The 17,984-nt window shown below is 35.7% G+C and overlaps 1 protein-coding gene and 2 long non-coding RNA genes across 3 annotated transcripts; 2 read left to right on the top strand and 1 right to left on the bottom strand.

Moving 5' to 3' along the window:
* Positions 1–417: 417 nt before the first annotated feature.
* On the top strand, positions 418–16,785 carry LOC310718428. Its single transcript, XR_014531151.1, has 4 exons — positions 418–565; positions 15,069–15,225; positions 15,523–15,707; positions 15,786–16,785. It is a non-coding gene; the product is annotated as an uncharacterized lncRNA (long non-coding RNA).
* Positions 3,595–6,395, bottom strand: pxmp4 (peroxisomal membrane protein 4). Its single transcript, XM_083527389.1, has 4 exons — positions 6,225–6,395; positions 5,193–5,255; positions 4,826–5,024; positions 3,595–4,665 (listed from the first exon to the last, which is right to left on the bottom strand). Exons 1-4 carry the CDS (start codon positions 6,335–6,337, stop codon positions 4,408–4,410), a joined length of 633 nt encoding a protein of 210 aa, XP_083383515.1. The 5' UTR covers positions 6,338–6,395; the 3' UTR covers positions 3,595–4,407.
* On the top strand, positions 5,262–6,075 carry LOC310718519. The gene is made up of 2 exons (XR_014531177.1): positions 5,262–5,562; positions 5,985–6,075. It is a non-coding gene; the product is annotated as an uncharacterized lncRNA (long non-coding RNA).
* Positions 16,786–17,984: the final 1,199 nt, after the last annotated feature.

Below are 17,984 nucleotides of genomic sequence, written 5' to 3'. Positions count from 1 at the left end.
TTTTGATTTGGATTGCTCTTCCGGTCATTTTTTAAGTAAAAAACTACAATCTGGTAAATGGTGTTTAATAAAAGGAATTTCATTCAGAAATCTATAATAATCTATATGTACTTAAAAGAAGTAATAAAACAAAGTACATCAACAGAATTTTTAAGCATTGTGTGTGTTTTGTTGTTGTTCTTTTACTATAGAACTGGCACTTTATATCATAGTAACCATGGCATTACCTGGTAGTACAGGTTAAGACATGGGTGTACCCCTTTAGGGAGGTGTGTTTGGTTATGAGCTACAAAAGTTATGACTCAAATGGCTTGTTCTCTACTCGTTTCACTTCTGTTTACGTGACGTTTTTCACACTCTCACTCCTGGAACATTGCTGACTGGTTACCATGACAACAGTTTAAGCCATATCAAAAGGTTGAGGGGTGCACTGCTAAGATTATTACTCTTTTTTCACACCACTTCATCTTTACAGTAGATTTAGTGTGCACTTCCACAATTTTCTAACTACACTATATGGGCAAATATACAGTATATGTATATGGACAGCTGCCAATTCTCATATGTGAGTAAACCAACAAAAATATATTTATAAAGGAGAGGAATATAAAGCTGTTTGATGTTTTTTAAAGACTAAAAAGTGTGCAAATAAAAGAAATAGTAATGATAACTGTTATGTGCATGTGTGTCTGAGTGTGAGGTGTGTTTATATGTAAGGTATGTTTGTGAGGCGTGTCTACTGTACATGTGAATATGCAGACTTTATCAAGTGTGTGTCTCCAGAATGTCTTTGTATACTGTATTAGTAAGATCTTTCTTCACTGGTAGTAAAGGGCAAAAAAACCTGTTCCAGCATGACAGCCCCATCTTCGTTGAACTGCTGTGCCCCAGGCTTTCTCAGTTGTAATCAGAACCTGGACTTAACACTGGACACACACTCATTACTCATCTCAGCCCATTTATTTATACTCTACCGTACTACACTGTTTACATGCTGTTTTTTGCACCTTTGACTCTTATACCGTTTACATGTTGTTTTTTGCACCTTTGACTGTTTCTTATTACACTATACTGTTACACTATACTGTTTACATGCTGTTTTTTGCACCTCTTGACTGCTGCTGTTTTTTGCACTACACTGTGTCTGTTTATATTCACTCCCGGGTATAGTTTTTACAGTTCTCCTTGTACAGTACTTTATATTCAGAGTACACAGTAGGTTTACTAGTCGGCGCTATCTCATGTTTTGTGTCTTGTCTTGTGTTGTCTTCAGAGGTGGGAAGTAACGGAGTACAAATCCTTCGTTACTGTACTTAAGTAGATTTTTCTGGTATCAGTACTTTACTCCACTATTTATTTTTCAGACAACTTTTTACTTTTACTCATTACATTTTTACACAGATATCTGTACTTTTTACTTCTTACATTTTTAAAACCGGCTCGTTACTTTAGTTTTAATCCATTGATTTGGTGAAATATATATTTTTATTTTCACTGCGCGCCGATTTTAGCCGAATAACCGATTTCCTGTTACTGCGCGTCTTTTTCAATCCGCTGGTGTATAAAGTCCTGACTCTCACTCTTTACGAAGATAAGAATCAGCAGGCAGAAGGCAGTAAGAAGTTTGGGGTTAATGTGGATGAGACAGAGGGAGTCAGTGATGTAAACATGACTGAGAACAGACACATTCGTGATCATCATCATCTTTTCTCTGCTTGTGTTCTATATGTGGATCTTCAGCCTCGATACATTCATTAGGTAACAACATTTTTAATTAGTTTTGTATTAATATATATATATATATATATATATATATATATATATATATATATATATATATATATATATATATATATATATATATTTGGCTAAATTACAATTATTGTAAACGGCACTAGATGTTATTAACACACTATCAATGCAGCGTGCATTTCTGTTTTTACATTTTTATAAAAAGTATAAATAAATTAATAAATAACTAAATATAAAAGAGGCGAAATTAAAACCTCCAGCAAAGCATACACTTATTCATGACGTCCCTTCTTTATTTAGATATACAATAAATAAATAAACTACACCGAAAAATATTTTTAATCAGTAAACTTTTGTTTTATTTTTGCACAAAGTCTCAAATCAAACACCAAATCCGCCATGTTTTACACAATTTCCCCTTTGGGTGGCGTTTTGTGGGTTTTTCCCTCATAATGGCTACACGAACATAAATTACTGTCTTTATTGATCGTACAGATAAAAACAATACATCATTCAAATCTGTAAAATGTCTATGATTATATATATGTAAAAGCTTCTTGACTTGAAGAGGTGCACTTGCTCCGGTATCACCTCATTAACTGTCCGTGTGGAAACATAGCAAAGGCTCTTAATAATGTCCACACATTTCTGCACTGTTATAGCCTTTATATTTAATCACTGTGCATATGCTTACATATATATCACATGCTGTATATATGCTACATATTTATCTGCACGATTGCAACTTTTTGCACTTCTGGTAGATGCAAAACTGCATTTCGTTGCTGTGTACCTGTACTATGCAATATCAATGTTCTATCTATCTATCTATCTATCTATCTATCTATCTATCTATCTATCTATCTATCTATCTATCTATCTATCTATCTATCTATCTGTCTGTCTATCTATCTGTCTGTCTATCTGTCTGTCTGTCTGTCTGTCTGTCTGTATATTATGTGATGTCCAGTTAACAGCTTAAACAGGTAGAAGTAATAACTAGTTTTTACTTAAGTACATGTCAGAGCCAAGACTTCTTTACTTTCACTTAAGTAAAAAGGTATAATCAGTACTTCAACTTTTACCCGAGTATTTTAAAACATGAGTATCTGTACTTCTACTTAAGTAATGGATGTGTGTACTTTTGCCACCTCTGGTTGTCTTGTGTTTTCTGTCTGCACTGTCTGTCTGTATTGTTTTTCGTCTGCGCTGTTTGCACTAGGTTGCCCTCGATGCACTTTATGTAGCTTGTTGTTGTTTAGTTTAGCGGGAGTGGCGTTGTCTGTCCAAAACATTGTAAGTGGCTGTATGTATTACATAATATAATAAGCTCAAGAGAACATATTTTACAGAATATGACGCACACACCAAACTGTTTCTGCCATAAACAATTGTCATCTACTTTTTCCCCAAACAAAACGTAAACCGACCTGGCAGCAGCACTCCCAAACCTCTAGTGACCTCTAGTGGCATAAGCAACAAATGTTAGAAATGTGTGTGATGAACAAAACGCAAGACACATTTCACTCTTTTGAGTTGTATTTGCATAAATCATTAACGCGTTTGTGCACAAGTTTCATGATAAATAAAAAAAAATCTAAAGGATCTTTGGACATTTTTAGATAACTAAACATTTGGGTGCTTTGTTATTTCACTTGTGTGAAAAGCACATGATTGCCTTTATGATCAGTTGAAGTTAAGGAGTCAGCTCTTCATAAACACACTACTTAGAAGTCCTGTGAAATATGCAAACAGATATATAGTATTGAATGATAGCTGGAAATAACAATTAGTGAATTGAGGGATAGGGGTGGCAGCTAAGCAGTGAAAGAACCACAGAGATTTTCACAACCTTTGCATTTTATTTATCTCTTTCTGCTTTGATTAGTGAAGTAAGGATATTGTTTGCTTAAAACAAACAAACAACTAACAGCATTTAAAGACAAAAAAGTGTGTTTACTCTCTGATTCAAGATAAAAACAGAAGCCCAATCTTCAGAGTCTTGCTGCTACACAAATGTGGTCATGCAAAGCACTACTACAAAACAAAGCGATTTCAAACTGATGTGTCTTTAATCATTAATCATTATTTCAAACACCATTTGTGTTAGCTGCTTATCAGTACCTTCTAAATGTAATTCGTTTTTTTTTTTTTTATGTTATGGAATATTCAGTAAATAGGTCATAAACTAAAAGTAATTATGCATAAGTGATAGGACATGAGTGACATGGACTGAAAAAAAAGTACTGTTTGCAGTCATTGTTGCAAAAAATATTACATGTAGTTAAAAAAAAGGACCTTTGACATTTTACTAAATTGAAGAAAGACAATTGTTAACTATAACTATAAATAGGTATTTAAAGTACATTATTATAAATTATAAGCAAAGTTTCAATTTTTTTTTCTTATTCAGTTTGCCAACTGTTGTTCCCTTTTTGAACACAAATGTGCAAAAAGTAAAAAAAATTAAATGTACATTTTTATCATATGTTCATTTAAAATTACAAACAGGAAATTATATAAAAGTGCAGATATAATGGTTATTATTCCAAAATAAAATGCCATAACCTAGAACAGTCACTGGTGACTGACTCATTCAATTAATCAGACCACTATCATTAGCTGTGGTTTAATAAAGATCAATGTTTTACAAGTTTAAACCTGTGGTTTGTTGTATATGAGAAAGTCAGAGAAGTCATGCCATGTGTTACTGTCGTGGTAGAGGTAGGTCATGGAGGACTGGAGTGAGGGCTGCAGGGTGTGAGGATGGTACTCAAATAGCCATAGGACGATGCCCCACACCAGCATGGCAAACAGTGGGAAGGGGTCTCTTTTGGGCTTGGGGATGTAGCCCTTTTCTACAGCCAGCCGACTTAAGGCAAAAAGAATTCTAGATAGCAGGTACATGTTTATCTAGAAAACAGAAGATAATAGTATCACTGCATCAGATCAGTTTATGAGCCCATACTGATTAAATTACCAACAAAAACCTTTTGCATTATACAAACATTATACAAAAATTTATTTCACATCAGATATGCACACCTATTGATATGTAAAGTACAAAACATACCTGGCTATTGATATTGTTATTGTCCCCAAATACCAGCCAACCTCCGAGACAGGCAGCCAAGAACGAATGAGACTGAAGACTCTTTCCCTGAATATACTTCTGAAGAGCCAACAGTCCTTTATAGGAAAATACAAAGTAGGCTAGGTTCCTTGAGTGTGTATATGTGGCCTGGGCTATTGCTTTTAGCTTGGATTGAAGGCTAGAATGCAAAAAAAAAACCCAAAGCATACAAAATAAGTAACTGTATAATAAAGTTGTGTGTATATATATATATATATATATATATATATATATATATATATATATATATATATATATATATATATATATATATATATATATATATATATATAATAGCCTGCTTTACCTGCCACTTCGAAAAAGAAATGTCATCACCAGTGCATGCGGAGCCCGGATCTTGGCACCGTACCTGTAATACAATTTAAGATAAATGAATAACAAACGGACAGTGACAAGTTCTTAGTTGTTTTCTCTATTTTGGAAAAAACTCTCAACCTAGTAGTATTAGTAGTAAACTAGCAACATTAGATCACATTAGTACATAAAGCTGCGAAACACATTTGCTTATGTGCCCTTTAACTGGCAGTGGTAGCTCGGTGTTTATGACGTTGAACCTTTAATCAGAACATCTTGAGTTTAAATACCAGCAGCACCATTGGGCCTTTGTCAGAAATTGTCATAAATGTAGTCCTATGTGTAGGTCTGCATCATTTTAAGTTAGTTTTATGCTAAATCATGAATTTCTGTGTTGTTTTTATGTGGCCCTGGGGTAAACATTGTTTGTTTTTTTCTTTTCACTTTGTACCGCACCAACTGTTTATGTTTAAATTGACAATAAAAGCCATTTGACTTGAAAGGAGAAGAGATGTTTACATATCTATGATACGCATATCAAACCTCAACCAAGAGCAGATCTATAATTAATATTAGAATAATAAGCTTAGCATTGTTTTGCACTGAATGGACCAGTGAAACACTGCTTACACCCATCGTACATATAGTACATATAACAATGTACATTTTAATTAAAAAAAAATGGAATTAAAACCAGAAGTGTGTGAGATGTATTGTAATGACAGCAGTCATTTTGAGCACAGTCCGTGATTATGTACTGACACATGCGCAGTGTCTCTTTCAGACTCAAACGAATGGGTCAGTTACAGTGACCTGTGTCCCATTTGCCAGTTCAGTGAATTAGCACGGACGATGTGCGAGTCACTATATGGGAACCCAGTGTTTTTTTTATTATTACTAATCGATAGTATGATTTATCTAGACGTACCCAAACAATTTATGAAGCTGTTAAAATGTGTCAGGGAACTTGTGTGCAAGCCATAAATAACACAACTGTTCCGAAAAAAAAAGAGAACACACTCACACCGCGCCATTTCTGAATCCTTTAAGCACAGCAAGAACTGCTTTGTATTTTTCCTGCTGTAGTAAAGTGTTGACTGTATATAGCAGGGTTTTCAGAATATCGGACCTTGCCATATCTAACCATTGGGGATTATTAATGCTGTGGCAATATCTCCCGAGCACCAGCTGCGCGCCGACCAGAAACATGAGTTTGGTATAAAAGGTTCCGCGTGTATGCAAATAACGCACGAGCATTGCTTATGAGCCAGTGTGTACTTGTGTAGTTGTAAAAACTAACGTAAATTATATAAATGACAAATATATTTATTTGCAACAATTGTCCAAATTGATGAAAAGTTTGTCAAAAGAAGAAAAACATTTTGATAATTAATTAAACTTTTATTTAAGGACAAACACGAAACACAACAATACAACAAGCAGAAAAACAACAAGCAGAAAAACAACAAGCAGAAAAACAAACAACCAAAAAAAAAACCAATAATCCACAATATTATGTATTTTCATACAGACTACTGTTTACAGACTCTAATAACCTACACATACATCTGTACATGAGATTACATAACACAGCAGAGCAGGTTGGCAAACCAACGCTGGCAAACATCTGACTTGCACTACTCCATCATGTCACCTTAAGCAACAACCTCATTCCATCATTATATGCTACCTTAAGTTTTTGCATGCTTCTTCTTCTGTAATGCTGCCATAAATAGGCAGTATACATAAGTGTACAGTATGCTCTATACAGTACACAGGGGCGTAGATTACACGGGGGATGCAGGGGTTATGTCCCACGCACATTTTATAAAAAGTACATTTGTCCCCCTCACTTTTTTAGTGGAGAGTTGTGTTCACGACATGTTGGGGTTTTAATGGAGCAATGTATATAAATGCAGAGTGATTTAAAATTCAAAGAGACAAGATAGTCTATACATGACGTTCACATATCCATGGCAATCAGTCATTCACTTGTCACGTCATCATCACACGCCCTAGTACTGTAGCTCGAGTCGCATCCGCGGTCCCGCGCGCGATCCAACAATCGGTTGCGATGAGCTCAAAGCGGCAAAAAACGCTTCACTCCTTTTTTACAAAAAAGTCAAGCAGTGCAAGTTGGCATATGGTATCCGAATTGTGTTGCGCAATGTTTAGTAACTCTGCCTGTTGCTCTTGTTGAATAATTAGCAAGTTTTAATAGATTTAAAGGATTATAAGGAAAAATAGCTAATTGGACAAACGTTCACTTTTCTCTGTGTATTTTCCTTAAACTCTTTTATAGATGGGAAGGAACGTCGCAGAAACACTTTTGGCAGTTTTGAGTAGCTCTATATATTGAGATAAATGTTAGCTTTAACACTGTGTAAAAAGCTACTACTTTTAAACAAACCAGCCAGGAAGCTTAAAGGAGTTCAATACATATTTTCTTTTAATAGTTTGTTTTGAATGACTTGTTTTATTCCTGAAACATGGACTTTAGAATAGAACAAAATGAAGTATTATTTGAATGTGCAAGTATCCATTACTGTGTGCCATGTACTGTGCATACACAAAATACAATTTGAAATATGTAAACAATATACTCCATAATGTCCATTATAAGGATATCTTTGTACTTTAAACTCAAAAAGGTACACATTACTACCTTAGAGTACCAATGTGAACCTTAATGTACAACTATACATTTTTGGGTAAATAAGGTACAAAGATGTCCTTTTAAGGGTACTGTCCCAGTGGCAAGCTGTTGTCTTTCTTTATTTCTTTCTGTTTTATAATCATATATAATCATAAAGCATAAAAAGCAAAAGAAAAAAAAATATATGATTAAAAATAAAACCTGTCAATTACACAACATTTAACTAAGAAAAAAAACAAAACAAAAAAAAAAACAGGTAACACTAGACATTTCGCCCCCCCACCCACTTTTGAAATGATGGCTATGCCCCTGACAGTACAGTCTTAATATAGTTTGATCACATTCTAAATTTCCTAACCAGCATATTTGCTTGTGCATACATGACATTGTCTGAAGATGTCCCAATCATCAGACAAGTCATCAGTCATATAATGTCCTAAATATTTTAGCTCATCACATACTTTAAGGGCACTTCCAGAGAGAGAAAAGTCAGGAATTTAAAGTTTCCTGTCATCCTTAATCCTGATAATCATAATATTTATTTGTTTTTTTTAATTATATATATATTTATTATATGTAATGTCAAAATCTAAGCCATATTAAGAACAAACCCTCAATAGCTGTTAAAGTCCTGCATTGTATGGACAAAAATCACCAAATCATCCGCATACATCAAATAGTTGATCATGTTTTGACCAACAATACAACCTGTTCCACAACTATCTAGCAGCTTTTATGTCATCTATATAAATATTAAAAAGAAATGGGGATTTAATACTTCCCTGTCTAACCCCATTACCTAAATTAAATTGAGCAGACAAATTAACTGATAAGCATACCAAAAAGCTAGAATTCTCACAAAAGATTTAGGAACCCCTTCTGTCGTGTAGCTTACAAAATAATTTTTCATGATTTACACTATCAAAGGCTTTAGATGCATCAATAAAACACATACAAATTGTGGAATTTTTACTTACAGTGAGGAAAATAAGTATTTGAACACGCTGCTATTTTGCAAGTTCTCCCACTTAGAAATCATGGAGGGGTCTGAAATTGTCATCGTAGGTGCATGTCCACTGTGAGAGACATAATCTAAAAAAATAAATCCAGAAATCACAATATATATGATTTTTAAACTATTTATTTGTATGATATAGCTGCAAATAAGTATTTGAACACCTGTCTATCAGCTAGAATTCTGACCCTCAAAGACCTGTTAGTCTGCCTTTAAAATGTCCACCTCCACTACATTTATTATCCTAAATTAGATGCACCTGTTTGAGGTCGTTAGCTGCATAAAGACACCTGTCCACCCCATACAATCAGTAAGAATCCAACTACTAACATGGCCAAGACCAAAGAGCTGTCCAAAGACACTAGAGACAAAATTGTATACCTCCACAAGGCTGGAAAGGGCTACGGGGAAATTGCAAAGCAGCTTGGTGAAAAAAGGTCCACTGTTGGAGCAATCATTAGAAAATGGAAGAAGCTAAACATGACTGTCAATCTCCCTCGGACTGGGGCTCCGAACAAGGTCTCACCTCGTTGGGTCTCAACGATCCTAAGGAAGGTAAGAAATCAGCCCAGAACTACACAGGAGGAGCTGGTCAATGACCTGAAAATAGCTGGGACCACCGTTTCCAAGGTTACTGTTGGTAATACACTAAGACGTCATGGTTTGAAATCATGCATGGCACGGAAGGTTCCCCTGCTTAAACCAGCACATGTCCAAGCACGTCTTAAGTTTGCCAATGACCATTTGGATGATCCAGAGGAGTAATGGGAGAAAGTCATGTGGTCAGATGAGACCAAAATAAAACTTTTGGGTCATAATTCCACTAAACGTGTTTGGAGGAGGAAGAATGATGAGTACCATCCCAAGAACACCATCCCTACTGTGAAGCATGGGGGTGGTAGCATCATGCTTTGGGGGTGTTTTTCTGCACATGGGACAGGGGGACTGCACTGTATTAAGGAGAGGATGACCGGAGCCATGTATTGCGAGATTTTGGGGAACAACCTCCTTCCCTCAGTTAGAGCATTGAAGATGGGTCGAGGCTGGGTCTTCCAACATGACAATGACCCGAAGCACACAGCCAGTATAACCAAGGAGTGGATGTGAAGAAGCATATCAAGGTTCTGGCATGGCCTGGCCAGTCTCCAGACCTAAACCCAATAGAGAATCGTTGGAGGGAGCTCAAACTCTATGTTTCTCAGCGACAGGCCAGAAACCTGATTGATATAGAGAAGATCTGTGTGGAGGAGTGGGCCAAAATCCCTCCTGCAGTGTGTGCAAACCTGGTGAAAAACTACAGGAAACGTTTGACCTCTGTAATTGCAAACAAAGGCTACTGTACCAAATATTAACATTGACTTTCTCAGGTGTTCAAATACTTATTTGCAGCTGTATCATACAAATAAATAGTTAAAAAATCATATATTGTGATTTCTGGATTTTATTTTTTAGATTATGTCTCTCACAGTGGACATGCACCTACGATGACAATTTCAGACCCCACCCTGGTTTCTAAGTGGGAGAACTTGCAAAATAGCAGGGTGTTCAAATACTTATTTTCCTCACTGTATATACAAATCTAAAATTCTCCTTTTGAGCAAAAATACACATATCCAATTTTAGATTTAAATCCAAACTGGTTATCAGAGGTCAAAACAAACTTTTCCAACTTGAATACATAACTGGCCAAGGCTATAGCTGGCGAACTATCCATTCTATTTCTTTTCCCAGCTATATCTTTGATAATAGGCACTAACATAACAGATAAGATAGAATCAGGTAAAATGCCATGAACTAAAAACCCAGTAAAACAAATAGCAAGCAGAGGACAGAGTTTTCTATTCGCAAATTTTAAATGCTCAGCAGAATATCCATACCACATGCATTGTTTTCTTTTAACCTCATAATTGCATTACAAACCTCTAGTGAAAATCACACATCATCATTATTTTCAATATGACCCACTACAAAGGGGTTATTTTTTTTACCACAATTAAAGAGCTCATAGTAATGTTTTTTCCACAGCTAAGTTATGTTCCCTGCTCCGCATACCCTATTAATATTTGTTGGCAAAGATGTTTTACAATTATTATAATTTTTTATTTTTTTTCCAAAAAATCTTATAAATTATTATTTTGCAGTGAGCCTTTATTGTGTTTCATTCCTCTTACAGCAACTTTGGAGCGTTTCTCAGATCAGAAATTACATTTTCAAAACTACTTGTTCAACCTCCACATCATTTAGTCAATTGTGCTCATCATAAGAATATTTCTTGTTGCTTTTCATCAAATAGCGATTGCTTTGGTACAGTCATTTACTCAATTGTGTACAAGTGTAATGTTTCCTACATTATCAGTTGTTTTTGTCGTATTGAACAAAATATATTATACTGAGTAGTCTTAACCATAAAACATCTCAGCATCATCTTATTGCATAAGTCACTGAATGCAAAAAGTTTAAACCAGTTGTCATTATCTGTCATCTAAAATTTCTATACCAGTTTTTCTTAGTTGCTTTGGAATCATCCTTAAGATTTGCCAGTAAATGCATTCTCAAAACAATTTGTACAAACAGCACAATACATTTTTTTTTTCTTGCAAAAGCCTGTATTTTAATATAGCTAGTTTAATATTAAAAAGTTCATCTCTCAAAAGTAAGTATTTGTGTCAATAAACACATATAATTGCCATCAGTATAACAAGTCCTTTTGTCATTGTTTACAAACTAGATAATCAAAATGCTTAGTCGTGTTGTCAGTATGATTCTGTAAAGTTTTAGTATTTCTTGATATAAAATACAGTTTGGGTTACAATGATTTTCTTCTGTATGGTATATATGAATCTCAGCAGCACAAATTCATTTATTTAATTGCATATTTTATTTATTTTGATTGCAAGAGATCGGACAGGATTTATACTTTTACTGTACTATACACGTGTTTGTTAGTTTCTTAGTTGTTCATCCATTTTCAAAAATGTGATTTTTTTGTTTTGCTTTGTCTGTATACACTCTTTAATTGAAGGTTTACAAGATTCACCTTTGACCTGTTTTAGAGAACTAGTTGATCATCATCATCTGATGCAGTAAACTCTGTTTGTTTTAGGGGTTAAGACTATTTAGGTAAAACTAGTATAACATATTTAAATCAACATGACATAAACAACTGATAATGTAGGAAACAGCAGACAATTGTACACAATCGATTAAATAAATGTACTAAAGCATTTGCAATTTGATCAAAGCAACAAGAAATGTTTTTATGATGTGCACAAATGACAATGATGTGGAGGTTGAACAAGGAGTTTTGAGAATTTAATTTCTGATCTGAGAAACACTCCGAAGCAACTATGAAAAACTGTTATTAAACTGTTAAATGTTATTCATCTTTATTCTGAAAACTCTTATAGGGTCCATAAATGTTCAGAATTATGTACTTTTTGCCACCATTACTGAAATAAATTCCTATAGCCTAGTCTACATCCAGTCTAACCACTTTAACTAGCTGATATAACTTTTGGTGCCATTCTCCCATGAACAATTCAAGCACTCAAATCAGTGGTAGATTCCCCACCACATAAAATGTAAGGAGTTCAATCTTTCCAAGTCCTGTTTAGGTAAAAAAGTCTCTCGAACACACAAAACATCACAGGTTTCCAATAATCTATCTACCACAAGGCAGCGTGATTTATGTACTATGTCCAACACATAAACCTAGGGCATTATATGACACAATATTGATATTCACTTGGCTTGACTCTTGGCTGCTACTCTCCCGTAGAGCTACAGGTGTAATGTCAGACACAAGCGCTGATGCTGCAGAGCCGTCTCTCCTTTTGACCCACCAGCCACGCTTCCACTATCAGCTTTAGATAGAAAACATATCAGTAATAATATAAAATATGAAATAAGAATACATAAATAATGCTTTTCTTAAAATAACATTTCCTTAAATTGCCCATGAACAGCGTAGCCCTTTCCAGCCTTGTGGAGGTGTACAATTTTGTCTCTAGTGTCTTTGGACAGCTCTTTGGTCTTGGCCATGTTAGTAGTTGGATTCTTACTGATTGTATGGGGTGGACAGGTGTCTTTATGCAGCTAACGACCTCAAACAGGTGCATCTAATTTAGGATAATAAATGTAGTGGAGGTGGACATTTTAAAGGCAGACTAACAGGTCTTTAAGGGTCAGAATTATAGCTGATAGACAGGTGTTCAAATACTTATTTGCAGCTGTATCATACAAATAAATAGTTTAAAAAAAATCATACATTGTGATTTCTGGATTTTATTTTTTAGATTATGTCTCTCACAGTGGACATGCACCTACGCTGACAATTTCAGACCCCTCCATGATTTCTAAGTGGGAGAACTTGCAAAATAGCAGCGTGTTCAAATACTTATTTTCCTCACTGTATGTGTATATATATATATATATATATATATATATATATATATATATATATATATATATATATATATATATATATATATATATATATATATATATATATATATTCTGCAACAAAAACTGCCTGATGCATATATTTGAAAATATAAATATTTTGCTAGTTATTTCCCTCGATGATAATAAACAGTCAGCAAGCCATGTTGTAAGTCACCATGTGTAAGTCTGCCTCTAGTGCCACAGAACAAGCTTTATTTCAATTCAGAACTAGGGACCACTGAACGAGTTTTATATATGGACTTGTTCTGTTCTACTTTTTCTTTGAGTATATTTTTTTTCTCTTTAACTCAATGTACAGCCAAGCTAGCAAGCTAGTTATTTCAGGCAATAATATTTACACATTGCTCTTGCTTTTTATAGATGAGTAACTGCTTGATATTTTTTCTTAGCAATGAATCTGAAGCACAATTAGGTGTTATGATTAGGTTGGGAAAACATCATCCCCAGCTGCCTTTTCATCTGAGTACAATGCCAAGTTCAGGATTTTATTAGCTGGCGACGATGCAGCTGAGCTAGTCACAATATCTGGAAGACGTCCAATAGCTACATGAATTACAGACTTGTCATGATTAACACGGGACATTGATAAATGTGCATGACAAGGACAATTTGTAGGTAGGCACTCAGAGCAAATTTAAACTGACTTCAGTTCAGTTAGATCTTAATTTTGTAGTGCTTTTGTTTTCAACAAACATTGTCAGCAGCTTTCTGGGTGTGGGTCCCTAATGAGCAATTTGTGACCTACATAATGGCAAGAATATATATATATATATATATATATATATATATATATATATATATATATATATATATATATATATATATATATATATATATATAAAAAAAAAAAAAGACACTTTTTACAAAATGTTTTATTTAGAGGTTTAATATAAAATGTCTTCTAGAATCTATATGCCAAATTCTAATACACATCTACTACTGTGGCTCTTCAACCCCAATAGACTTGCCTCATTGAGACTGGTGCCCTGTTACTGACCTTCTCCTTATTTTTTTTTTATTTGTCTTTCTAACGAAGTCTCACCTGGTGCTGTATTCATTAACACAGGATTTCATTCCATTCAATTGTAACAGATTAATTCCCAAGTTGAGGATAAGGCAATGTGTTTGATGATCGGCTGGATTCAAATTAAACCCCAGAAATTGCCACCTGGCAAGGAATCATGCAGTATTTTGGGGTCATGTTCAGAGAAAGATCTCCAAATTGACCCCAGAAACACAGAAGGTCTGAAATTGGCCAGTTCCACAATCTCCCTCAAACAGTGGCTCACCTACATTTAAAACCTAAATTCTAATATTTGTTTTATGGAATTGTATTAATTTATTCCCAACAGTTTATTCTCTTCATTTTGTAGAGTTTCTCTTTTTCGATTTTTTTGTCCAATCAGATTTTAGCCTCTATGTGCTGCCATGTCAATCTAATCTGACCAGGGCCTTCAAAGTCAATACTGCAGGCCCTTTTACCATAGTCTACTTAAGAAATAGCTCTGATCAGATTTTATATTCGCCTCACAGGGCCAGCTAGCTGGCTCGGAATAGAGTCAGCATTTTTCCGTCCTCTGATTGGTTAGTCAGAAGGAAACTGTTACTGTTACAAGTTCGACTGGCAAAACAGGTGTGTAGCACTGCACTCATGAATACATCTGAGTTAGACATTTTTATGCCTATGGAGGAAGAGAAATTGATTTGATCATATTTAAAAATCTATTTTCTAGAGAAGCTAGACATCGTGAGGAGGCCGGCCAACCCCGCTAGCTAGCTTGTCTCAGCCCGGGAAAGGGTTTGTTCTCCACTTCCAAAACAGTGAATACGAGCGGTACCACTGGATTACAGCCTCTGAGGATCGCTGCAAATTATGAGTCTGCATCTCTGGTGAGTAGGTTGTATTTTATTCACATTTTTAATGTTTTGTCATGTTATTAGACAAATTTTGATTCTGAACTGCTCCTCGGACTGATCCCAGGGGCAGAAGGGCTAGATGGCTTTTGGAGTCGGACCCGGTAAATTGGGTCATGGTGCACAAAAAGGGAACTCAGCATAAAAATGCTGATGTGCTGTCTTGTCACCCGGTGACATCAAATTAAAAGGACTGTGAGATAGTAGCTGAAATAATAAGTTGACGTGGTGAATACTGCACAATCTTTTAATGACGTGTCTTGTTCCTTTAAGACCACTGAGGGGGCTGGGAATGTGGCTGTTTCTGCCACGTCCTTCTGTGCGGACAATGTAATGGCCTGTCTGATTAGTCATTAATGCAGCAGATATTGTTACTATGCAGCAGAACCATCCAGATATTGGCACAGTACGGCGATGGGTGGAGCGTTCACGAAGGTCTCCTAGAAGACAGCTGGCAGGTACTATACATCTCACAGTTTATGTAAATTCCATTATAAATAGACTGTCGTGTCACTTGGTTTCTTGTCCTCTCACAGATGACCCTGCTGCTCAGATGGTGGTCCCTCATGTTCTTAAACATGACATACTTTTCAGCTTCACTGGGCCACAACTGCTGATAATTTTTCTCCGGAATGGGTGTGGAAACAGGGAAAGCGCTTTTGCTACTGGCCATCTAGGTTTAAGGACATAAAGACAATGTACTGCATGCTAAACTTGTCATAAGCCTGTCACTGTTCATCAAGCACCCATGGGTGGGTCCCCAAAAATGCAAACCTTTGAGAGAGAGTCCAGATGATCATTTTGGAACTGACAATAACAAACGGCAGTTTGTCTGCTCAATAATAATTTTTTATTTTTTTAAATATTTTTTGAGCAGACTTTCGCTTACTGCCTATTTAAGGATTACATTTTGATGCATGGCATTCCTAAAACTTTACATTCAGATCAGGGCTGCCAGTTTGAATCAGATGTGGTCTTGACCCACTGTCGTTTGCTGAATATAAAGAAAATCACAGCATCGGACGGAATGGTGGAGCGTTTTACCAGAACGTTGACTGATCAAATAGCTAAGATACTGTTGCCATGTGGTGGTCAGTAGGACGATTACATCAAAAAGGTGGTGTTTGCATACAATACTTCACCTCCCCTAGCACCAAGTTTTCACCATTATTTTTGGTTAATAGACAAGAAATAAGGATGCCCACTGACTTGTTGCATGCCACATGTGCACTTAACCAGAACACAATTTAACATCTCATGCTGCATTCGTTTCCACTTTACTTGACAAAAAACAGGATGCTTTTAGGAGTGCTACAATGTACAGTGAAGTAGCTTTTAAACGCCAGAAATTATATCATGATTCAGAACTCAGGCATCAGCCTTATGCAGTCGGTGCCAGGGTGTGGATCCATAATCCTGTGAAAAGCAGCACGAAGCTGGTACCTCACTGGAAAGGACCTTTTAAGGTTGTACAAGTCTTAGAGTCTGGTGGAGAGTCAGGACTGACATACAGGATCGTGAGCACCTTCCCAGCAAACATGTCCATGTGGGCCCCACATGGGTTTTATTTGGGTTATATGGGCATCATATGGGCATGGGGTCAGAGTGGGCACTTTGATGGGCTGAATGTGGGCCCCAGCTTAGTCAGGGTTGTGGGCCCCAGTTAGGTTGCCCATTTTGTTTATCTAAATGTTACATATTACCAATAACATAGTATGACCTTTAGTTAAAAAAAAAAAAAAGAAAGAAATTCAGTTGTGCAGCTCACAGCGCCTCCCATTGGCTCCTGTGCTCCCGCCTTCTGATTCTGAAGAAAGTGAGTCGTCACTCACTACCACTGGAGCACGATAACCTGACATCTCTGTCACGATAAGAAATGATCTTTTGTTTTAAATTAATCACATTTTACTGTTGCTTTTATTTAATGTATACTTCTGAAAGATTTGGGGTAAATAAAGTTACAGGCACGATATAACAATAATAAGTGTCGAGATTGAACTGGTTTACCTCAGAGATAAACACCTGTGGAAACTGAAAATTCTTAACGATTGGCAAATAACTAGGAAATTGTCTACTAAAATGTGTCAATAACGACTTTTCAAACCATTTTCCACCGTGTTTTCTCCATATAGTGTCCTCATGATAGGACGGTGAAACAGTAAAAGCACTGTGGAGTAATTTTTTTCTTTCACTACCTTTTATAACGTGTATATGTAATAACCAGAAAAGCTCTGAGGAAATTGTGACAATACTTAACATTATTTTAATGTGATTTAGGTGAAATAGGTAGAGGTGATAAAAAAAAAAAAAAGTTCAAAAGTCCCCCGCTCTCGGCTCCGAGGCTTCACGAACTGAGATGCGTTTGATTGGAAGCTGTGCAGTGCAGACCGACAAATTCGATAGCAGACGACTCCGTATTCTTCCGAATCGCTTTCACTGTATTTTTATGTCAAGCACGCTTTAGTTTGTGCAGTCAAGTCAAACACTTGCTGTGTTAGCTCCACTAAGGCTTTTTGAAGACAAAACATCGTTATAAATAAGTAACTTAAACTAATGTTACAGTGGTCAGTTCAAATTCACGGTCTAAAGTGTACCAGTACAAATTTAATAATCGATCTGTGTTCAAGTCCTCACTAATTATTCTAAACATTAATCACAACAAAGCCTGAAATTCACCATATTGATGCATTTAACTTTTTGCATGATGTTGTGTAATTTTAACATTTACTCAGATC

The sequence above is a fragment of the Silurus aristotelis genome (assembly GCF_946808225.1).
Source record: "Silurus aristotelis genome assembly, chromosome: 2".
Lineage (NCBI taxonomy): Eukaryota > Metazoa > Chordata > Actinopteri > Siluriformes > Siluridae > Silurus > Silurus aristotelis.
The sequence above is the reverse complement of the archived record's forward strand: the minus strand, read 5'-3'. Positions and strand labels throughout refer to the sequence as shown.

Coding starts and splice junctions, on each gene's coding strand:
- pxmp4 (XM_083527389.1), bottom strand. CDS start 6,337: ATGGCAAGGTCCGATATTCTGAAAACCCTGCTATATACAGTCAACACT. Junction 5,256..6,224: donor GGATTCAGAAATGGCGCGGT/GTGAGTGTGTTC, acceptor ATTGTATTACAG/GTACGGTGCCAAGATCCGGG. Junction 4,666..4,825: donor ATAACAATATCAATAGCCAG/GTATGTTTTGTA, acceptor TCTGTTTTCTAG/ATAAACATGTACCTGCTATC.